At 48.7% G+C, this 24,155-nt stretch overlaps 1 protein-coding gene across 7 annotated transcripts in view; it reads right to left on the reverse strand.

The window, feature by feature from the left end:
• Positions 1-24,155, reverse strand: part of LOC118291900 (POU domain, class 2, transcription factor 2) — an 80,335-nt gene that overhangs the window by 12,158 nt on the left and 44,022 nt on the right. For 6 of the 7 annotated variants that reach the window (XM_035620409.2, XM_035620407.2, XM_035620408.2 and 3 more), the window contains 14 exons: positions 6,822-6,887; positions 6,578-6,606; positions 6,295-6,351; positions 5,468-5,659; positions 4,535-4,804; positions 4,157-4,271; positions 3,889-3,980; positions 2,885-3,136; positions 2,659-2,800; positions 2,396-2,544; positions 2,095-2,292; positions 1,951-1,999; positions 1,214-1,361; positions 199-272 (listed from right to left, as the gene is read on the reverse strand). In XM_035620409.2, the coding sequence (XP_035476302.2) occupies positions 199-272; positions 1,214-1,361; positions 1,951-1,999; positions 2,095-2,292; positions 2,396-2,544; positions 2,659-2,800; positions 2,885-3,136; positions 3,889-3,980; positions 4,157-4,271; positions 4,535-4,804; positions 5,468-5,659; positions 6,295-6,351; positions 6,578-6,606; positions 6,822-6,887 (1,833 nt within the window). The remainder of the gene's footprint in view (positions 1-198; positions 273-1,213; positions 1,362-1,950; positions 2,000-2,094; positions 2,293-2,395; positions 2,545-2,658; positions 2,801-2,884; positions 3,137-3,888; positions 3,981-4,156; positions 4,272-4,534; positions 4,805-5,467; positions 5,660-6,294; positions 6,352-6,577; positions 6,607-6,821; positions 6,888-24,155) is intronic. The other variant, XM_035620410.2, reaches the window with a different exon arrangement.

Raw genomic sequence — 24,155 nt, forward strand, 5'->3', positions numbered from 1 at the left:
TTTGCGCGGAAATTCATTTCGGTCAGAATGGATGAAGGGTGAAATGGGAAGTGGTCTTTAGAAAATAGAGACTGGTGAAGACCGGAGGGGGACTGGACAGACGGCATGCACCACCATCACGTACATGCACACACACGCACGCACGCACGCACGCACGCACGCACGCACGCACACGCACACACACACACACGCACACACCTTGCATTGTGGCCAGGGGATTGCTGCCAATGAGGGCCTGGTTCATCCCTGTGCTTACTCCCATCAATGTGTTCCTGGAAATGCGGATGGAATTGCAAAATTCACACACACACACACACACACACACACACACGCGCACACAGAAGAACATTCGCACATGCAGAGAAACATTTGGCAGATTAATTGGCGTAAACCAAACATTTTTATGAAGATCTGCAGAACTTGTCTTGTGTGATTCAGGCTGCAGCAGCAGCTTCTCATACTTTCAGTGCGAGTGAAAACTTCCAGTCCATAACTTGCAAGAGCTTGTTTTTGTTCTTGTGTCGATGTCTGTCAACAGTCAGAACTGCAGTGGAACTGGTCTGACATTACGCAAACAGCTGAATAGCAAAGAGTTCAACACGCAGTTGCATATGCATCCGCAGATGTCGAGGTAAAGAGCTTTCCTTTACAAGAGCTCCGAGGTTTTGAGTCACACGAACAAAACATCTCACAAAACATATAAAGGATGTTTAGAAATTAAATTAAATAAGAAACCTGTGAGAAGTATTGCACCTATTTGTTCTTTGTGTTTGTGTTTTCATTCATTTTAGAAGAGACAACGAGGGAGTTTGGAGCAAATTGTGTCAAATTGATTGCTTAGTTTACAAAAATGTGTTTTCACAAATGTAAATATAAAAATATTCCAACCTTCTTGGAACAAAATAACCGTGATGTATTTTCTCGTTTCAGGACAGAAGAGACAATGAGAATGTTTGAAAGCAAAATCTTGTTTTTTTAATCCATCCAGGGCGGCAGCTATTGATTATCTTCTCATCAGTTCATATTTGAATGTGTTTTTTTTCATTGAATACTTGAATCCAAAATTTCCCATCAAACAGTATTCATAAATTGTTAAAAAGATTTGAATTTGATCCATGAGAGGCTTAGTGTACACAATGCGTTTTGTATGTAAAGTATGTGAGTGCAACGCGGAATGTTCCAAACTTCTCGGAACAAAATTGCCGACACTCACCCAGCGTTGAGGCCGTGGGCCCCGAGGCCCGGAGGGGCGGGGCTGGCTGTGCTATGAGGCGGGGGAGTCACGGAGGAGGAGCTGGATCCGACCGCGGCCGAGCTGACGGGCGTCATGGGGCAGGATGCTGACGGTGACGAACTGGCAGCTGAGAGGAAGAGGAGAAAGCGAACACGTCGGTGACTCTGTGCATCGGCGGCGAGGATCTCCAGGCCTCTTCTGAGCGGCGCCTCTGACTCCGCCCGGCGTCGCGCTGGCCCACAGGAGCTTCTGCGACTGAGCGGTCGGTGCCAGCCGCGGCTCAACGGGCCAATACATTTCCAGCGGGGTTTTTGTTACCTGTCAGGTCGTCTGTCATGTCTGTGAACCCTGGGAAAGCTCGCACTTGCAGCCCGGCGGGACCATGAATCATGAGGACGACTCGCGACTCGCGCAGGTAAACAACTCTAGATGGGACCAGTGCTCCCGTGTCTCGCCGTCAACGAACCGCTGTTGTTTTCTATTTCACTCTTCCTCTCGTAGGAATCTGTTTTGGTTTTTTTTTTAAAGCCATTATTCTTCCAGAAAGAGTCTCTGACAACTCTTCTGCTAAATAATGTCCGGACCGGTTTTAATCTTCCCGCGGTCGACCTTTGGGCCCCGACAAAGAAACCCCCCACAATGGAGAAGCGCCGCTCTCAACTTTAACAAGTCGCTGACGAGTCTCAGCGCCGGCACAAACAGTCACTACTGCTCACCTGTTGTGCTGAGGCTGGTGGTGACCTGGGACAGGCCGTGACTCGACATCTGGAGAGAGAGCGAGCGGAGAGGAATTAGTGAACAAATATCTGAAATTCCAAAGAGAATAAGAAGATTTTTGGCGAAGGCGGACTGTGCGGTACCATGTGCTGGCTGTAGCAGGGGGCTTTGTGCGTCACCACGGGCGAGGTCTGGCTGGGCAGGGGAGGGGTGGTGCTGCTGGACGGGTTGATGCGCTTCTCCTTCTGCCGGCGGTTGCAGAACCAGACGCGAATCACCTCCTTCTCCATGTTGAGCTGCTCGGCCATCAGCAGGATCTCCTCCGACGTGGGCTTCTGGTTCTGAGGAGGACAACACCAGACGAGGCGGGCGAGTGAATACACACACAGCGGGGGGGGGGGGACTGGAACCGACACTGGGTCCGACTCAGATTGATTCTCCCACCGTGTGGAAGTTGCGCTCCAGCATCACGCGCACGTTGGTCTCGATGCTGGTGCGTTTCTTCCTGCGTCGGCCGGGCAGCCCCTCGATCCCCAGCAACGGGGAGGAGAGGGAGGAGGGGCTGGGCAGCATGCTGTCGACCGCCATGGTTTCTGTCGGGGGGGGGGGGAAGAGACGACGGGCAGAGAGAGACAGAGACGTGAGGACATCAGATAGACGGGTCCGTGTTGACCTGCCCCCCCCCCCGAGCAGCGGCGGGTGCTCACCTGCGTCACTCAGCCACTTCTCCAGCAGCGGCTTCAGCTTGCACATGTTCTTGAAGCTGAGGTTCAGAGCTTCGAAGCGGGAGATGGTCGTCTGGCTGAAGTCGTTGCCGTACAGTTTGCCCATGGCAACGCCGACGTCTCCCTGATGGAAACACACACGTTAATATACAAACACACACTCTCTCTCTCTCTCCTGTGAACCTTCCTTCTCATCGCCGTCCTTCACCTGTGTGAATCCCAGCTTGATGCGTCGCTGCTTGAAGGTGCGAGCAAACTGCTCCAGCTCCTCCAGGTCGCTGGGCTCTTCCCCCATGTGACCCACGTGGCCTCCAGGGGTCAAGCTGGAGGTCATCGAGGAGGACATGGCGCTGCTGGACGCGGAGGTCGCTCCGACGGACGTCACCACGCCGCCGCTGCCGGTCGCACCTATAGAGCCGCCGCCGCCGCTTCCACCGACCGCATCGCCGCTCTTCTCTCTCTGTCAAGTCATGAACACGGCGAAGTGAAGAAACGAGAAAGAAAAAATGTTTCCCGTTATGAAATGCGGAGGTGAGCGAATACATATGAGATGATAATGAGGTGATAAAATGCATAAAAAACACGTCGCTGCACGTCTCCACAAATTCAAAACGACGTCGTACACGAAAACATGCGCATCTTTTATTCTAAAGAGCGGAAAAAACCCCACTATTACACTAATGTTTGAGTTAGAAGACGCACGGAGCAGGAATGTGACCCTCGGAGCTGCGGGGTCATTGGAACTAATTGAGCAGACGTCATGCGTGATACCTGCCGCCACTCGCCTCATCTACATCCCCCGTCTCTGTGCATTAAAATACACAGGAAGGAGAAAAAAAAGGGCCTCGCGCTTGACACGACTTCCATCACGGCTTAATGGAAAAATCCATAACGGCCGCTCGCGTGTGTGCGGACGCATTGGTGCTCTATGTTACTGAGGATGAAGGCCCGGGGACGCCAGGTGAGCGGTTTGACTCGGATGTGAATGTTTAATCACGACTGAAGATGCTCATTGGACTGAAGGATTTTTCTTTTCCTTTGGAAAAAAAAAGGGTTTGTCAAAGCAGACTGGATGACAACAGAGTGTGTTTTGCGTCCTGCATGTGGTGAATATGAGTGTGACAGACGCTCTGCGGCACGGAGATTCAATTTCTGTTTGATTTGCATTAGAGTTTTTTCTTTCCGTCTCTTCCTTGAGGACAGAGTTCCTACCTGTGCTTGGAGTCCCAGGCGAGGTGGGGATGTCAGTAGCCCCCCCGGGCTTGGCTGAGGTAGCTGGATCAGATTTGGTGTCGAAAGCAAACCTGCGAAAATCAAAACCAAACCAAATGAACGAAAGTAATGGAGCAGGGAACCTCCAAAGAAAATACTGAAAGTCCTAAGCGACTGGCTTTTTTTCGCCCGGTGAGCTCATGGCCACCAGTTGAAACTGGTCACTGTCACTCCTCGGAGGGCGGAGAGGTGCGCTGGGTTTCCTCACCCTGCTGTGGCTGCTGAGCCTGAGCGGGCTGAGGCAGGAGGAACTGGGCAGGGGACTGGAGGTGGTGACCCGGCATCAACACCAGCTGCTGGAGCTGCAGCAGCTGCTGGATGTCCTGCGACATACGGAAAAAACACGCGTTCCATAAAGAGGCAAGGTCACACAAAAAAATAGCACAAATATCAGAGATTGTTATTAAACTTTACGTAATTGTCGTAAATGCGGAAAAAGCGTCAAGAGTACAACACAAAAATATCTATTCATTCTTTCCTTGACTCCTTACTGAGAAGTTTCAAAACTTGATGAAGTTCATTATAACATTAATTTATGTTTGTCAAAGCAGGATGAAAAATCAGGTTCTTCCTGTTTGTACTGTACCTGCGCTGTGAGCTGGATTGGCTGCGACATGGTCATCTGCGGCGGGGCTTGGACTGTTTGCTCCTGTTTGATTGGCTGCTGCTGCTGCTGCGACTGTGATTGGTTCTGCTGCTGCTGCTGATGTTGCTGGTTGGCCTGTTGCTGCGCGGCGGCGTGGGCGGCGTGGGCGGCGTGAGCGGCGGCGTTCGACTGCTGAACGGCGGCCGCCAGGAGCTGAGCCTGAGCCTGCTGCAGGAGCAGCTGCTGCTGGGCCGGGAGGAGAGCGGCGAGCTGGGGGAGAGGGAGGGGGAGGAGGAGGAGGAGGCGTGAAAGGGGGGGAGGAAACGGGATGGAGGAGGAGGACAAGTAGAGGGAGGAATAAAAGAAAAGTCAGGAGAGAGAACGGAGAGCAGCGTCAGCCGGGAGGTGCGGCTGGATCTGCTGGCGGACAGTGAAAGCACGCCAGAGCAAGACGAGCGAGAAAAGCCACCCACTTAGAAAAAAGCCTTCAGCTCAGGTATTTCACCCCCGACGCAAACACACAGCGGCTTTATTAACTACAGGTCGAGCAAGTGCTCTCTTGCCTTTGAGCGGACAGACGTGTACTCGCGCTGAATGTGTACCAGTGTGTCGGAGCACGACACGCGTCGCACCGTCGCAGCGGAATACAAGTGAGAACATTTGACACACAAAGTGAACTGGATCAGTTCTCACTGGTCCTGGATTGGATTGTAGAGTACGACTCCATATCTGGAAGAGTTGTACACTTCCAGATATTATAAATTGCTATAAATTTCCAAAGCGTTTTTCTGATCCAGTCTAGAAATAAAAGACATTAATACTGATAAAGAGGGGAATCAAATCTATCTGCTCACATGATTGATGTGCGTGTGTGTGTGTGTGTGTGTGTGTGTGTGTGTGTGTGTGTGTGTGTGTGTGTGTGTGATTTCTTACCCCTGCGAGCTGACTGCCAGCCAGCATCAGCTGGGTGTGGTGGTGCTGGGCCTGTTGCTGTTGTTGTTGTTGCTGCTGTTGTTGTTGTTGTTGTTGTTGTTGTTGTTGCTGCTGTTGTTGTTGTTGTTGTTGGGAGGGAGTTGCAGGAGGAGCAGTGCTGTGGATCATCTCTGAGCTCTCCTCGCTCTTTACCTGCAGGAGAAAAGAAGAACCTGATTGTGAAAACATCATTAGTCTGTTTGACTTTGCGACCTTCGCTCTCTGTCGGGCTGAAGCGCCTCCGAGTCGATCCTCCCCGTTTTCCGCGGTGTCAGAAACGCTTCCGCAGCGGCCGACCTCTGACCTCGAGCCCTGCCACCCGCCCATCAATCACCACTTCACCGCGGAGCATCTGCACGTCTGTCACTCACTGTCACTACGCTCGCAACCTGTTTCACGTCGGTTGCTGCTCACAAGAGTCTTTTTGCCGGCAAAAACTATAATCCACAGAAATTCACACACAAGCAAATAATTTCATCTGTATTTGCAGGTATGTAGACGAAGCCACACCCACGTGGGTATCGTTCTTTTCTATAGGCACAGATAAAAACACGTGAAGGCTTTTCTTTTAAAATCCATATCCTGACATACAATGATAATAACCTTATAGAATAAAGGAGGAACATTTTTTTTTAATTAAAGTATATGCAAATATTTCATCATTGATTTATAAAAGTGGTGAATTGTTATAAAAATGAATTTCTCAGTTGCTCAAAGTTTTTTCATGAGAGCTTATACACACACACGCACGCACACACACACACGCAGTGTGTATGACGTGGGCTCACCTTGCTGCCAGCCGGGGTGGGAGAGAGGCTGTAGGGGCTGGTTTTCATTGGCTGGACCTGAAGAAATATTAATAATAAATGAAAATCACACACATTCAAATATCAGTAACATCAGATGACAGATTCAGATGAAACAGTTACTCTCTGGCGGATTTGAGAGGACAAAGTGTTTACTATGCACGAAACATCAAGCCACACATAAACTAAATAAATTATATAGATAATAATATTATTATCATAAGTTTTCAGAGTCAGAGTATAGAATGAATGTAGAAAAACCAACCTGGTCATCAGGGCTGTTTCTGTCAGAGTCTGAAACACAGAGGGAGGGTTTATTGGAGTGTGTGTGTGTGTGTGTGTGTGTGTGATTACAATAATTGCACAATTGATTATCTGAAAGACGTAACATGAGAGAGGAATTAATTCAAATAACGAATAATAACTGAACATAAATTAAACATGAGTAAATAAGATACACTTGTTTTTGTGTGTGTGTGTGTGTGTGTGTGTGTGTTGATGTATTGTACCTGAACTGTCCCCTGGATATTCAGCCCCGGGCTTCTCCTCCTCTCCTGCTTTAGACATCCTGATATCTGCAGGAAACACACAGACACACATCAGACAGGTGCACAAAACACACACACACGCGCTCGCGCGCGCACAGGTGACATCATGCTTCCACAGCTGACGGCATCAGAGGAGCAGAGGGTTGTGGGTTCAAATCCCTGCTCCTGACACTCTCTTACCTCTGTGTTATGATAAGAGTGTCACCACTGTCAATGAAAGATGAGATGATGAAAGTTTAATGAGAAGATAATGTGTTGTCATACATGTATGTGCCCAACTGCTTCCCTCCCTCTTTCACCGCCACATAACTTGATAATAACGCGTGTTAAGCAACAACTTTCATACTCGACCAAACAAAAGTGATGATTCCGTCCTAATTCACTTGTTTAGATGTGGACCTCATTGACCCGGGAGGCGGATATCGTCTCAAGTGCCCTCGGTGCACCTTCCTGTTCGCGGTGACTTCTGGGATCACAGGAGTAATTGGTCCTGGAAGAACGACGCCAGCAGGAAGTGCTTACCTGAGCACCAGACATTACTCAGCACCCCCGCCGCCATTTTGGATGAAACAGTTTCTCCCCCCCCCCCCTCGCTCTGTGTGCTGTTGACTTCTGTCTTGTGCCTTTTATGAATCTGTTCCCCGTCAGCTCAGACGGAAGAAGGAGACGTGTCGATGGAGACGCAGCGAGACACGTGCCGTTTCCCGAGCCGGGAAAATAATCAAAGGATCTGATGAAACCACAGCGAACATCTTCCACCCTGCTTTTCTCCCTCCTCTCTATTGATACAACTACAGCTTCTCCCCCAGCTGCTACACACACACACACACACACACACACACACACACACGGAGTGTCCTTATTGTCAGTGTGATGTATTGTTCAACATGTCGGAGAAGAGGAAATAATAAACACTTGAACACATATGAAGAGACGGGCTTATTGGAAATTATATATAAGCCCGGTGTTGAGTGTGTGTGTGTGTGTGTGTGTGTGTGATATTCTCATCATCAGGCTCAAAGACAAGTTCATGTTGTGATGAAAGGAGGAAGGAAGGAGACAAGAAAATGGGGAAGATCAAAATGAAAGAAACAAACGAACAGAGACAGAAGACAAGAAAAACTTTGACTTCATTCATGTAATAATCCACCAAAACTAGGTTGTTTGGTCAATATGAGCATTGATTATCTTACGGGCGTATTCATTTCTTTTTCACTGCGGCAAAAATATAAGAATCAAAAGTTCATTCTTTTTAAATCAATTGAAGGAAAACACTTTCTCTCCAGGCAGAGTGGGTGCAGTTCCATAACAGAACCAGATGGTGGCAGCACCCTCTTGAAAGAAAACCAGCTGAGCAGGAGTGTGTGTGTGTGTGTGTGTGTGTTGTTGTACCAGGCAACCTGACATGAACGAGTCATGTGGAAAAATATCATTGATCGTCTGTAGTTGAATAAGAATAATTCAGGGGTGAATTGCTGGTGAAGAGTCTGCTGTCGAAAGGTACGTGTGGAAATAATTTGTTGAATAAACTGAGTAAATTAATAGCTTGACAAAATGAATTGAGCGATCGTGAGACTTTTAAAGATACTTTAAATGAATCAGAGTTTCCCTGGTCGCAAACACAATTTACAAAGAAATGTTTTTTTTAATTAAGTTTCATTTAGTTTTAAATTTAGCAAATCTCCACAAAAACACAGTTTTAATAATATCCAGTTAACACAGTAGCTGTATTATTATTAGTGTTGATATTGCTACGTATGTAATTATATATAAGTATATAATTATAAAAAAAAACACGAAAACCTGCACAAAGAAACTAACCAACAGAAATTCACTATGAAAAAAACCCAATTGACTAAAAAGCTGGATCCATTTCATTCAAACACAGGATTAAATGTAATACACTCAACTTCAAACACACACACACACACACACACACACGTTATTATTCCTGGCTCCTTCATCCTCTCAGCGTATGAAGAAAGGGCGCCCCATAAAATCATTTTATCACCCCGCCCCATCTCCATCTCTGCGTCCCCATAACGCACCAACTGCCCCTAACCCCTCTGGCCATGGGGCCATTTTAAACCCCCGCACACCCCACCCCCCCTTCATGCCCCCCAGCAACCTCATATATGGCCACAAATCAAACGCACCAAACCCCCGAATGACACAAATGTCCAGATCACATTAAATCCTTTTTTCCCCGATCAGGTTTTTAGATACAGCTGTTTTTTTCTAAAACCTTGCACACACACACACACACACACACACACACACACACACACACACACACACACACACACACACACACACGTGTATGTATCTGATTTTCACCATTTGAACGAGCTGATTTCTGTGTAAAGTTACACTGACCACCGTCCCGACACACTCCTCTACCCCCGGGGGCAGTTTGACACAACAGCCGCATGAATGCGAGGCACCAACTACCCCTCCTCCCCCTCCCCAACTCGGACCCCTACTCATCCCATCACTGCTAATAGCATAGAGGGAGGAAGAGAGGCCAGTGGGCAGATGATGTATCTGTCTTCTGGGGTTGACATGGCCATCCTGCCTCTGTGTGTGTGTGTCTGCTAGGGGAAAGGGGGGGGGGGGGGGGGGGGTGCAGGGTCACTGTCAGGGAATTAGAAAAGGGGCAATGAGTGAGAGAGGGGTGGGGGCAAGGGGGCTAGAATGGCTGGAGGGGGTCCTAAACTCGACCCCCCCTCCCCTCCACTCTCCCTCCCTCTTGCCCACCCACCCCGCCTCGGTCACGCCTGTCAGGGGCCGGTGACAGACGGCGTGTGTGTGTGTGTGTGTGTGTGTGTGTGTGTACGCTTGAGGGGGGGTTGCCGGCGCTGTTTGGCGTGTGGATGTCAAAGGTCAGGCACATGGTCTCGGCCACCTCGCGCCTCACTCACTCACACTCACTCACTCACTCACACACACACACACACACACACACACACACACACACACACACACACACACACACACACACACACACACACACAGCAAAACAAGCTGCCTCCCGCCTGCCTCCTCCACCTATCCCCTGTCACATTCACTACCAAACACACACACACACACACACACACAAACACACGCACACGCACGCATACACACACACACACGCACGTACACACTCTCGGTGGGCAAATATGTCAATGCTGCAATGAGAAGATCTTTAATATCTTTACACCAAAACTAACAGGAGGGAAAGTTGCAGGGAGATAGTTTTAATTTTGAATTTAAAAACAGTTAAACCCGAAACAGAAACCTTAAATTTTTTTTTATCAGCTATCACGTTAAAAGCTTATTTTTGAATGTACTTATGATTATATCGTCATCAATTAATTATTTATAAAATGTTAAAAGTAATAAATAAATAAAAATAAAACATATTTAAATAAAAGGCATTTACAGTTGCTCCAGGCACAAGTGGATGTTTCTCATCAACAGTCCAAAACCTAAAGATGATAATTTTCATTAAAAAAGTTTAATATTTTTGGTCGAAAAAAAGAGACTAAAACGATCAATCAGTTATTATCAAATAGTTGCTTATCAATTTTCTTCTTCCTAAATGTATTTTCAGATTAAATTTAGTTAGATACAACATTGTAAACGGGAAACTGATTTTTCTGATTTTGAGATTTTGCGGAGGAACAATTTCAAACTTTGACGTCGGTGCATTTTAAATTCGGAGAAGCTGCAGTGACTTTTAAATCTATTAACAATATTAATACTAATAACTTTAAGTTGCACAAACATGGCAGAACTTCAGAGAAAGTTAAGATGTAAAGTGTTAAAGTTAGAATGCCCGAATGCCACAAACAGGCAATTTCAGATTTGATGCTAAAAGCTAAAATAAATGAAACATAAAATGAATGTGAACCAAACTAACCAACAATGAAAAACAAAAGTCAGCGTTCTGTCTTTTCAAGTCTCCCTTGCCGCATATTCTGTTCTATTTTAATTCCAGAAGTAAAGACATGCTGGATCCAAAACCACACCTCAACTTTCAACTTTCCCAAAAAACTCATCTGGCATCATATTCAACTGTGACCGGAAGCTCACTGCGTCTCTCCCCCTGCTGGTTGAGAGGACGACGTGTGTCTCGGATAACGAGACCTGCTTTAAAATAACTCCAACTCAATCCCTAACAATGGCACAAGTTACACTTCCCCCTTCCCTCGAACCGCGTCACGGCGCCGGGCACGTTCCCTCTCACACTCCTGCAACAGCAGCATCCGCACGTCGTGGGATATTTATGTGGCCCGAGTCAATGTGACAGTAACACTGTTGTTCCTCATTTGGGCGAGCGGACTTGCTTCATCCCGTACGGATCCGTTTCAAGTGCGACCCCCCCCCCCCGGTTTTAAAGAGTCGCTCCGCCCGGTGCCGCACGTGTGTCACTGCCTTATACCAACCATCCCACGTGCGTTTGAATGTTTGGCCTGTTTGAAAACTGAAGGAGCTGATGGTGTCTTTGACAAGGGGGGGCTAATGAGTTAGCCGCAGCATCCTGACGTGACATGTGGCCGCTCCAGCCTCCTCACACTCGCCCATTAGCTTCCCTCCTCCCTCACATTGTCCCTCACCTCCCCACCTCTCTTTGTCCTCCACTCAGTCCATCCTTGATTTATTCTGATCTCGCTCGTTTCCTCTCTTCCTCCTTCGGCAACAATGTGACCATCTCACTTGAACTTGCCTCCCTTCCACGTCTGAACCCTTCCACCTGTTTTCCTTTCCCCTTAATTCCTCCATCCCCACCTCCCTCTCTCTCTCTCTCTCTCTCTCCCTCTCTCTCTCTGTCCCTCTCCCTGTCAGATTTCATCTCTAACATCCCATGTCCCTCTCCAACCGCCGTTTCTTTTAATCTCTATCAACCCACAGCTTCATTTTCCACAGCGTTTCTCTCTCTCTCTCTCTCTCTCTCTCTCTCTCTCTCTCTCTCTCTCTCTCTCTCTCTCTCGTTCCCTTTTTCATAAATCGGGAGTTTTATTCAAATATTTGCTGAGCTGCTCTGGAGACGGAGACAAACACATCGGCAGAGATAATTCTCACTTGCTGGACCATATTTTTCTTCGTGCGAGAGAGCGAATGAGTTTCGGGGGCCGAGCGGCGTGACCTCAAAGGTCGGCAGACTCGTGGAACCAGTTAAGGTCTAAGACCTGTTTGACGAAATAATGAGTTTGTATCACGTAAGGCGCCTGTTCTGTACAAACTACTTCAAGTTCATTTTAAAAACCCGAGCTTTTTAAATTCAACCTTTTAAGCTCATGTCCGACTCTGAGGTGGGCGAACTATCTCATGTTGGAGCTTCAGACTTCACACACACTCTTTGTCCACTCGTTTGATTTCAGCCAATGTCAGAATTTAAAAAAAAAATAATAATTCAGACTCAGCTTCCTAAGAGTCATGTGGTTCTTCAACAATCGCCAGAAATAGATTATTTCCATCTCTGAGTAATAATTAAAACCTCTCATCTGTCTCTTTCCCCCCCTTCTCCCTCCATCCTCCATCCTCCATCCTCCTCCATCCTCCTCCATCCTCCCCCCTCGCTCCCTCACTACAGTGGTCAGCAGCAGCGGTCATGGCACCACTGGACAGCGCTCCGCTAGCACAGGACACACAGACCGGTTGCCAGGCAACAGCAATGAAAGATCACTGAGTGTGTGTGTGTCTGTCTGTGTGTGTGTGTCCACGTGTCTGCACAAGTGTGTGTGTGTGTGTGTGTGTGTGTGTGTGTGTGTCTGTGTGTGTGTCTGTCTGTCTGTGTGTGTGTGTGTCCACGTGTCTGCACAAGTGTGTGTGTGTGTGTGTGTGTGTGTGAGCATGTCTGCAGCTCACATGTTTGTGTGTATGAACCTGTGCGAGTGTTAATCATGAAGAATAAACATGTTCCTCTGTCATGCTAATGTGTTGACACTCGGACCGGCAGCATTAAAGGATTATTCTGCATTGTCTTTTTTTTTTTTTTTTTTACTGTAAAGGTGATAATGGCGTCATAGCTAGGCCGATTTGGAAAAAGGTGAAGCCGGAACGAATTCACGTTCAACATGAGTCCACAGTGGAGATGAATGTCAGTTTTCAGTGGGTCGTCAAGACAAAAGAGAAACTATTCACAGCGTTTTCCCGAATAACACTTCTCACCAACGTGCCGATACTTTTTCACAAGTGAGTAGTTTGATGCCTCTCTGCACTGAGGAGCGGGCGAGCAACGTTGTGCGTGAACGGTCGCCTCTTCTCCGCGTGATTCACGCCGACCAGTGTTTCGGAGAGTTTGTGCACCCGCGCACCTCGTATGCATGTGTGAGCCAGACAGAGAGTGATCACACGTGTGAGTGTGTGTTCGCGTGAAGGCGAGCGCTTTCCAAATATGTCTCTAGAGTGTTTATTATATCCGATACAGTGCCTCTTTCTCGCACCACATATTTCTGTGCCGATCGATTCCTCTGACTCCCGACAAGACAATAATCGCGCCGCCCTCCCTCTCTCCTTCTCCTCCACCATTATTACTGCCCTCCCCGAGGAGCACGGCGGCGGGATGGAGGGATTGAAACAGAAGAAATAAATGGAGGGAGGACAAGGGGGAAGGAGGGAAATGGCCACTGTGTGCTACTTCCTCTTTTCCAGAATCCCTGAGATGGAAGACGACGGGCAGAGGCTGAACATATTTCTTGTTTTTTTGGGGGGGGGGGGGTAATAGCGGCGGCTGACGGACATGATAGAGACGGTTTTCAAAGAGAGACAACAAGGGAAGTAAAGAGACAGTGGGGAACAGGAAGAGGAAAGTGATGGTACAAGGGGGACGAGCAGAGCAAAAAACAAATGAGGACAGAAGATGAAAAGCAAAATGACAAACAGGCAACACAAATTTTAGGAATGTGAGGATAATGGCTGAAGGTGTGGAAAATAATGACGAGGTAGGGGAGTTGGAAAACAAAAGAAAAAGGAGAGGATCACCGCCCCTTCCCAAAACAAAGAGGAGAAATATGTGGAGAGGAAAGAGGAGGAGGAGAGAATGGATGAGTGGAGGTGTGTCGGGACAGGAAGTGAGGACCAGAGCAGACGCGAGCCAAGACTTCAAAAACACGCCGGAGAAAAGAGAAACAAGGGGCTAGAAATTTAGAAAATGGGCGGCGAGGGCAATGAGACGATGAGTTGAGGGCAAAACAAAAAGAGGAAGCGGAATGAAATGGACGTGAGGGGAGCGGAGAGCGAGGCGCGGTGTGACGGAGCGTCCTCACAGGAAACATCAGGAAGGAAAAGAAAGTGACAATTGGACTAACAAAGACGCACAGCCTCGCCTCGATGCTGCTGCTGTGTGTGTGTGTGTGTGTGTGTGTGTGTGTGTGTGTGTGTGTGTGTGTGTGTGTGAGAGAGTGTGTGTGTGAGAGTGTGTGTGTGTGTGTGTGTGTGTGTGAGTGTGTGTGTGTGTGTGTGTGTGTGTGTGTGTGTGTGTGTGTGTGTGTGTTTGTGTGTGTGTGTGTGTGTGTGTGTGTGTGTGTGTTTGTGTGTGACTGTGTGAGAGTGATTGGATGAGGAGGGAGGGGGGCAGAGTCGACGACAAAACGAACCGACGGGCCCGACAGAGAGAGAGATGACCCAAAAGAAAGAGATGAAGAGCGTTTGTTAAAAGCCTCCGAGACGTTGGTAATCCCAGTTCCACGTTGGGGGGTTAACCTGGATGTATCGCCGCTGTCACCGCTCAATGTGTTGGTGGGACGCCGCACGTTTTTAGCGGCAATTCATAACCGGGAAAAATAAAAACCCGGGGATAAAAGCATAATAATAACAACTCCTGAAGAAATGCAAGGAGAGAGAGAGAGACAGAGAGAGAGAGAGAGAGAGAGAGAGAGAGAGAGAGAGAGAGAGAGAGAGGGAGAGAGAGAGAGAGAGAGAGAGAGAGAGAGAGAGAGAGAGAGAGAGAGAGAGAGAGGGAGAGAGAGAGAGAGAGAGAGAGAGAGAGAGAGAGTGTGTGTCGTGTTGTAATCGGCTGGAAGTTGACGACGATGCTTTGCCACATTTTGATTTTCTTCTTCTTCTTTGAGTTCATTTGAAGGAGATAAATAAGAAAGGGTTATATAAAAAATAAAAAATAAAAACCCCAGCCCAAAGACTCCGGATGAACCGGTTGTCATTCTTATTTGTGGTTCTGATCCCGCAGACGCCTCTGAGGCTTGACCACCGCATCCATCCGGCGGGGGGCTGAAAGGATCTCATAAGTCCAGGGGATGGGCAGATTTTCTTCCACCGCGTAGAAGATCGCATTATCCTTCAATTTGGAGTTATGAGGTCGTCGCGTGACTGCGGGGGATATTTACGTCCGGACCGTTTGGATTCAGGGGTGAACAAAATTGTCCCCAGGATTGAGTCTGAAGAAAGAGCAGCAGCAACAACAACCTCCAAAAAAAAGAAAGAAAAGGTCCTGGTTTTTGTCCCTGCGGTGAATTAACGCGTCTAATTCTGATATTGAATCTTTTCTCGACGAGGCAAAAGGGGGGAAATGTGATCACGCAGTGCAAACAAATGGCCGAGTGGACGAGGAGTGTTGGAACCCGGCCGCCGCCCGGTGATCTGTGGTGCGCGCGGCGCGGCGAGGCCTTCGATGGTTCGCTTCGCAGCTTTGCAGGTTTATCGATTGAACCCGACTTAAATTGGCTCCCAATTAACCAGAGCGCTTATTTGACCTCTTTACTCCCCCGTCCCGTCCCGTCCCCTCCTGTCCCGTCCCGTTAAACCCCAGCACCTCCTCCATCTCCTCCCTCGCAGCTCCTTTCCATCGACACATCCATCTCTCGCTCGGCGTAATACCTCCACACCCTTCCCCCCCTTTCCGTCTACGGCCGTCGCCCCCCATCCCCACTCTGTTACCAGCACCCACCCCCCCTCTATTTAAACCTTCTCTCTCTCTCTCATCACACAGCTGCATTTGTTTCCTCTCTCTGTCCTTCTCCCACCTTTCCTGAGATCTGATCTTTGCCGTTTCTCCCTATCTCCCTCTCTCTCAGTCAATCCATCAAGCTCTCCTTAAATAACAACGATGAATTATTAAGCGTATTTATTCAAACAGCATTAATTATAAAATACTGACAGCCACGGACGGAGAGGGTAGAAGAAGAAGAAGGAGGAGAGGAGGAGAAGGAAGAGGAGGAGGAAGAGGGGGTATTGGGAGGTAAAGGAAAGGTGGAGGGTGAGGTGGTTTGTGGTTGGAAACTGGGGGAGAGAAAAAGAAGAGGAGGGAGGTGAAAAGGGGGGGGGGGGTTAGGAAATTGGTGTGGCTAGCGGAACAGCTCCCCTCCCTCCCCCCTCCCCTCCCCCCTTCCCTTCCCCGCTCTGCTTTGTATTCTGCGGGGATGACAGGGGGAAAGCTTTATTGCTCTGAGTTGGTATCGATCGGGGCCCCGCACAGGGGGTAGCCAGACCCACGCACACTGGAGGCCCTTTCGCAGAGGCCCGACGACTCCTGCCTCCACGGCCCCCCGCCTCCGCCCCACCCGCCAAACACACCCTTCCCTCTTCCTCCCCCTCTTCCACCTCTCCTCCTCCTCCTCTCACTCTCAAAATTGCCAGCTCCTTATCTTGTGTTGAGAAGTCAAGAGACGAAGCGGCGGCGGCGGCGGCGTTTATTTACCTGCGTGCAGCATCAACGCAGCCGAACACAGAACGCCTCGCAACCGGCAAGAACCGGGTTTTAGATGAGAGTGAATGAAAACATGATCGCGCTCGGCAAAGACTTTCCAGCCAAACACACACACACACAGGCGGAGGTGAAACACGCTCGCCAAGGAGCAGCATCGCTCACGTGCGCTTATATGTGGCTGCAGCTCACAAGTACACAAGTACACAAACACACACACAGACACACACTCGCTGCCAACGCACAATCGCAGGCTGCAGGACTGAGCCGCTGTCCTGAGCAGAGTTGCATCAGAAATCCCTAATCTGGGAGCGTGACCGTCCTCAGCTGCAGCAGACGGGGGATAAGGACGCTCCAGGCGGATCCCAAATTTAAGGATAAGATGGGATGGGGATGCAGGTTTCTGAGATCACCCCGAGCGATGGAGGGATGGGATGAGAGGGATGGAGAGGGGGAAAGGTGAGTGGTAGGATCCCCCCCCCCCGCCTCTCCGAAGAGCCATTCCCAGAATTCCTAGGAGCAGAGCGTCTTTTATTCCTCTTTATACACTTATGCACATTAACAGCTGCAGCCCGAGTTTGTACTTGAGGCCATGAGGGCGACTGGGTGTATTACAAATATTGTTTAAAAATATATTGAACTTTCCTTTTTATTATTATTTCCTCGTTGTCCGTCATTCGTCAGTGAATAAAACATAAACCTGGCTGGGAAAGACAAAGCTCTAGCTGTGACGACGTGGACGTGGAAGTAGGAAGTAGACGAGGAAAAATAGGGCGACACAGGTGGACAGCCTCGACACGGAGACGATGCGGTTCATGAACCAAACTGACAAACAGAACAATAATAGAAAAAAAACTTTCAGCACTGCGGTTTGCACTCATTTGTTTTTTTGTGCGAAGTGACGAGGAGAAGCCTTCGGACTCGAGAGACACAAAGGGCTGATTTATCTTCCGCACACCGAGTTGATTTCACAACGCGACGAGGAGGAAACGGCCTCTTTTCTGCCCGACGGAGGACGAGTCAAGACGCGTTTGACTTCCAACGTTTCGCCCTTTTCCGACACACGAGCCGGGATTCCAGCCGGAGTTCTGGTACCTCCTGGCCGCCGCCGCCGCCGCCTTCCACTTAACAAACTCCATTTTCTGTTGAGGTGGGCTGAACAAATGGGTGAAGAAGCCAGCCCCGGAGAGAGGGAGAGAGAGGGAGAGAGAGAGAGAGAGAGAGAGAGAGAGAAAGAGAGGGAGAGAGAGGGAGAGAGAGAGAGAGAGAGAGAGATGGACGAACGGACGGACGGCTGGAGGGAAGAATGGGTGCTGAAGGCCACACTGCCCTGACCCCCCCACTCCCCTTCGCCTGTTTCGCTCCAGAGTGGCTGTTATCTCTGTATTTTTACACTCCTTCCATCAACAGACCGCCCCAGACCCACTTATGTTCACTCACCAAATGACACACGGACACACACACACACACACACACACACACAGAGAAACACACAAAATTACAGATGTAGACAACGACCGTGGCGCTGCTAAGCCACTGTGAGTCATCAAGCGAGTGTGCGTGTGTAGATATATATTTATATATATATTTTAAACGTGTGTTGTATTTATATGTGTGTGTGTGTGCGCACTGCGTAACCTTTCACAGACACTGCTGTTTGACCAGAGGTTTCCATCAGGAGCCGTTTTCTTTTTTCTTCTCTCGGCATTGGGATGATTTGGAAATGTTCCTCCCAACATGTCTGTGCTCCACTTTACTGTTTATCAGAGAAGGTTTTTTCTTATGTGTGTAAATGGACATTCAATAAATGTGTAAAATGTCAGTTTGGGCGTTGAGTGAGTGTTTTTGATGAACAAAAAAATAAATCAATGTTAAAAGCTCAATATTCAAGGTTGTTTCATGCAGGTTTAAAAGGAAAGGAACTACTTTCTCTATTTTATAAGTGAAAGCACCTTTCACTGAAAAAAAAAAAAAAGTGGAATTAAAATCAAAAGCATGTGACGGCGGCGGCTTGATAAGATTCCATAAAGAAATCTGTTCTGATGATTGTTACGACACCTGAAAGAAAACACACAGCAGAAAAAGAAGAAAAAAAGAAAATAAGACACTGAAAATAATCACATCAGTGAGGTTAAGGTAGCAATCGTCCGTTACACACACACGCACACACACACACACACACACACGCGCGCGCACGCACACACACGGGCCAATTATAGCCTTCCAGAGCAGAGATAATTGTAACAGCCATAGAGAGAATAGGTGTGTGTATGGATCAGATCCATAGGGGGTCGACTATATAATAACAACCAATTTAATGGAAAAGTCTTTTTTTTGGGGGTGGAATATATATATATATATATATGTGTGTGTGTGTGTGTGTGTGACGCACAACAGGGATGCCAGCATGATGCCATTGTACCTTTCCCTATAATATTATGCCCGACAGTATGTGTCTTTATTGTCTGTACAATAATCAGGTCTTTTTTTTCTTTCTGTGTGTGTGTGTGTGTGTGTGTGTGTGTGCACGCGTGTTGCTCTTTATTCACTGCAGATGAAAGCATGCTAACACATGCTGGACCATCACTGTGTTGTGTGCAACTAAGACCACTCTCCCCTTAACACACACACACACACACACACACACACACACACGCACACGCTGCCTGGCTGACTGACCTACCGCCATTTCACACTACTGACCAGTACAAATTGGATAAGGGTCCATTCTCTCTGCACCAGCACACTTTAACACACAGACACAACGTGCACACAGACACACACACACACACACACACACACACACACACACACGTGCGCGCGCCGACGTGCGCGAACCACACGCTCTACACAACAAGCTCAAAATGGCCGAAATGCTGCGGTTGGAGTCGAGTAAAGTTACAGAGCCGGGAGGAGGAGGAGGAGGAGGAGGAGGAGGAGGAGGAGGAGGAGGAGGAAGAGGAGCAGCGGTGAGATAAGGAAGGTGTGCGTCGCTTGCTCGTCTTCCTCCAGGCTGAACTTCGAACACGTTTGGGAGAAAAACGGTCACGCAAACGTGTTTTCTTTTGTGTTTTCATCCAAATAGGACCGTTCTGTTCAGGGAGGAGTTAAGCCCACGGTTCACACCGTCCTTCACGCGGATCCTCATCAAACCTGTTATTGTTCCGTGTCACGGTCCAATTCTTTTTCCCTGTACATTCTTTTCTCTGCGCGTCAAACATCAATGTGTTGTCGTCCTACGTGTTCCTCTGTGTCACTGTATGTGTGTGTGTGTGTGTGTGTGTGGGTGTTTAATTGTGTGTACACCTGTTGTTCCCTTTGTCATCAGTGTGACCTTGCATACCTCGACCCCCCTAATTTCTACAGTACATATATATATATATATATATATATATATATATATATATATATATATATATATATATATATATATATATATATATATATTCTCTATTCACTACGGTGAAACACTATTGATTGCGAGCTATGTTTTTCAATGCGGCAGAAAGGGTCACAATGCAGCACAGTACAAGGTGCATGCTGCCCTCTGCCCCCCCCCCCCCTCACGTCCCCGCCCCACTCAGCCTCATACAGAGCGGTGTAATTACGCCGTGGCCTTGCCACAGCCTCCTATAGCGACTAATTGTGCGGATGCCGGGACCACATGCTGTCAGCGAGCGGCTGCATTGTGCACGTTTCGCATGTTTGCCCACATGTGCCGGGCTGGTTGTGCTCAGGTCCACACGAGCGGTGGGGAAAGAGAAAATAATGAAAGAAAAGAGACCCGCGTATCGTCGGCAAAGGTTCTGGACTCTGACGGCAAAAGCCGCGAGGGTCATCCGGCTGAGAGGAAAACGTAACTTCATACGTCCAGTTGGCAAAGTGTGGTTATTAATCCTGACAAGAGACTCCTAGTCATTATTACTCTCAGACGATTGTGGTGAACAAAAAGTGTTTCATCCAAACGCGTGTTTGTTTGTTTTCATCACAAAAGGTTCGGCTCAGTTAAATTAACTGAGCAGACGAATTATTAAACACAGCGTTTGATACGACGCAATTTAATGACCATAGAATCAACCACTCTCCAAAATGGCTTCAGTAAAAAAACGGGAACGATGGGATTTATTGCATTAGCTGTAGTTTTCTATGCGAACCTACAATAAACTGACGGTTGACAGTACGTGTCACACGGTGACGACATCAAACCAAAGCATGAAAATCGAAGCAGTCGCACAACAAAGCGACTGATTACAAACAGTCACAGAAGATAGTAATCTTACACTTGTGTGGATCTAAATGTAGATTTTATGAATCAAAGAGCCGGAAAATCGTCGCCAGTAATCGCTCTGCCGTAACCGTCCGCGCTGGTTTTGTGACTCGGTTCCGTTGGTCGTTATCGTGACACAGTCGGTGCCCGATGATTGAAAGGTGAGGTCAGTGATTACAGTGTAGCAGAAAGGTCAAAGTGTCACAGTTGACCTGTAGACGTTAAGATCAGACGTCAGTAATCTGAGAGGATCTACACGGGGTGGACGCTGCTGATTGGCTGTAATAACCACAATGAAGAAACAACTCCAGCGGGTTTTGATCTCATAACTACGTCAGGTGTTGACTTAGTCTGTTGTCACTTCTCCTGTACCAGTTATTGCAGAGTTGTCGGCAGCGACTGAATCGTTATATTGAAACAACATGTTTTATTCATTTCAACCTCTGAATGTCGTCGAATGAGAGAAGAAAGAATAATATCTACAGTGCTGCTTCAGATCCGCATGTGTGAACACACAGGATTCCTCTGGAGGCCGCCCGTGGTCCAGCGCTCTGTGTGCATTTGTAAATCTGAATATTTGTATACGAGCGCGCGTGTGTGTGTGTGTGTGTGTGTGTGTGTGTGTGTGTGTGTGTTTGCCCTCGCAGGCGAGACACACGTGGCCCGGTGTGTTTACATTTGTTGACGGGGGCACGCGGGGCGATATCTCACGGTAATCGATGAACAAGGGAACGAGAGGGGGGGACGGGGTAGACGTGGGGAGGGGGGGTAAAATCGGTAAAGCAGGTTATCTCCCGTCATTAATGGAGGGATTCCCGAGTGGAGGGGAGAGGAGGAGGGGGCTCGCGTTGGGGAAAGACCTGCACTCATTGAGAGAAAACACAGCGTGTTTGGCACGGAGAGAAAGCAGACAATTATCTATATTGATTAAAGCCAGCCAGCCAAGCACGGGGAAGACAGAAAACTGTGGCCGGATCAATAGAGAGGGAGGACGGAGAGGCAGCGAGGGAGGGAGGGATGTCGGGCAGCGGAGAGGGAGCCGGAGACGGACGAGGCGGACGAGGGGCGCGAAGGAAGAAACTCAACAGATGAAAGAGTGAGTGGAGAGACGGAGTGTCATGAGCGAGGGAGACAGAGAGAGAGAGAGAAAATGAATTAAATTGAGATGAGGCAGCGAGCGAGCGAGCGAGCGGGAGGAAGACGACGAGACGAGCGGCTGGAGATCTCAGTCGGCGAGGGAAACGAGGTCGATGGATTCAACCGGCGACAGTAAAAGTGTTAATGAAAATGACGAGTGGCCATTTGATGACGCAGCATTTAATGCACTTGAGGAGGAGAGTGCGCGAGGGGGGGGATCGATGAGCGGACAGATCCGACGTAGGGACGACACGAGGAGGATGAGGAGGAAGAGGAGGATGAGAGCGGGACGGAGGGGTGCTGGAGATGAAGGGAAGGAGAGAGATGGATGAGCAGAGGGACGGAGCGGGGACAGGTGTTTGATTGTATGTGGGCCACATCCTTCTCAGACGCGAGCCCCTGGCGACCGGGGAGCCGCGGCGACGGGTCGTGTGTTGTGCTAATGTTTTTGCTGTGCGTGTCCGGTGTGCGTGCGGGAGGCCGGGGAGGCGGCGCGTGGACCGGAGGGACCACAAAACCAAGACACGCGCGTCTCAGCGTCGCTGTGGAAACGACGTGGAACGTTACAGAAAACGATGGAGCAAACTGTGACAACATGTACTTGTATATTCTTGAAATTGTTTTGACAGTTGAACAGAAACATCACTAGCATCTGTTCATCTCCCTCGTCAACACTTTCCCCTCCTTTATTTCCAAACGCTCTCTCTCTTTATCTCTCTCCTCCACAATCGCTGCTTTTTCTCCCACTCGTCCACAATTTCTTAGGCCTCAATTTGTCACTCTCCTCCGTCCGGCCTCTGCCCCTCTCCCTTCACTCCATCTTCCCGCCTCCCTCCCTCCCTCCCTCCGTCCGCAGGGTCGGCCTGATGGTCACCGAGCTGCTGTAGTGAGCAGTATGGAGGATTGTAGGTCTGGGGCGAAATGGCCCCTTAAATGGCTCTCAAACTCACACTGGCTTTATTGATGCCCTGGCCTGACGCCAGCTATAGCCTCAACGATCTGTGTGTGTGTGTGTGTGTGTGTGTGTCAGGGGGAGAGTGGCGCTGATTGCTATGTTGATCATACGGAATCGTCCTACACCGCTGTGAAAGCTTCTGAACACAGACGGTGTGGAGAGACAGGACGGAGACAGGTGGAAGACACGACACTGGGCAGACGCTTAGTGCCGCGAGCGGGGTGGTGTGTGTGTGCGTGTGCGTGTGTGTGCGTGTGCGTGTGCGTGTGTGTGCGTCTAGAACCTCACCTCATCTACATTTTATGAGTTCTTTGATGGATCAATCACAAACGCATCATGTCGCAACACGCTGCTGTAACACTGTTACCCGCACCGCTCCGTTCTCCGTGTGCTCCGACTACACGAACGTGCTGAACTAACCCGGGGAACGTTGACAGTTAACGAGACGACGGTGCTGCTCTAAATGGAACTCCTCCTCGGGCCGACAGAAAACACAGGGCCCTTTTTGACCAAACGTAAAGACGTTCTTTCCCTATGGTTTTGAAATCCTGCAGCGCAAATATCGTTGACGTTACAAACATTCAACGGACATCCAGTTATTGTGATGCGCAAAACTTTTGCTGTTATGCGAATTTTTTTTACATATGAAGTCAACGCCCACACACACACGTAGAAGCGAATGACGCAAAGACGCGGAATTCGTGTGCTTGGCGTGACGCGATGTCGCAAAAGCCAATTAGCGCCGAGATCCTCCCGACGTCACTGACGCAGGTTGTGTTCACGAATGATCCAAACTAATCGAGGATGGTGCATTAGTGGGAGCTCGTTTCCTCCTGCTCTAAAGGTCACAGTCCTTTGAAAAAGAAAAACACGACTGTGACTGACGACAGCGTGTTGCTGTGACAAACTCTGACGTTGCTCTGGAGAAAAACCACTGTGGCGGCCATACTGCTCCTTCCTGAGCGCGCACACACACGCGCACACACATAAACACACACACAGGCTTCATATGAGTTGCCTCAGTCAGTCATATATCGTTAGGAGTCTCATCCACATTCCGGCCGGATGTCTGGCTTCTTTTGCTTCAGCTGACGTTGGCATGTTACGATGGACACAATGCAACTCCAGGCAATGTGCTCACTCACACACACACACACACACACACACACACACACACACACACACACACACATACACACACACACACACACACACACACACACACACACACACACACACACACACACACACACACACACACACACACACACACACACACACACACATAAA

The sequence above is a fragment of the Scophthalmus maximus genome, chromosome 22 (assembly GCF_022379125.1).
Source record: "Scophthalmus maximus strain ysfricsl-2021 chromosome 22, ASM2237912v1, whole genome shotgun sequence".
Classification (NCBI taxonomy): domain Eukaryota; kingdom Metazoa; phylum Chordata; class Actinopteri; order Pleuronectiformes; family Scophthalmidae; genus Scophthalmus; species Scophthalmus maximus.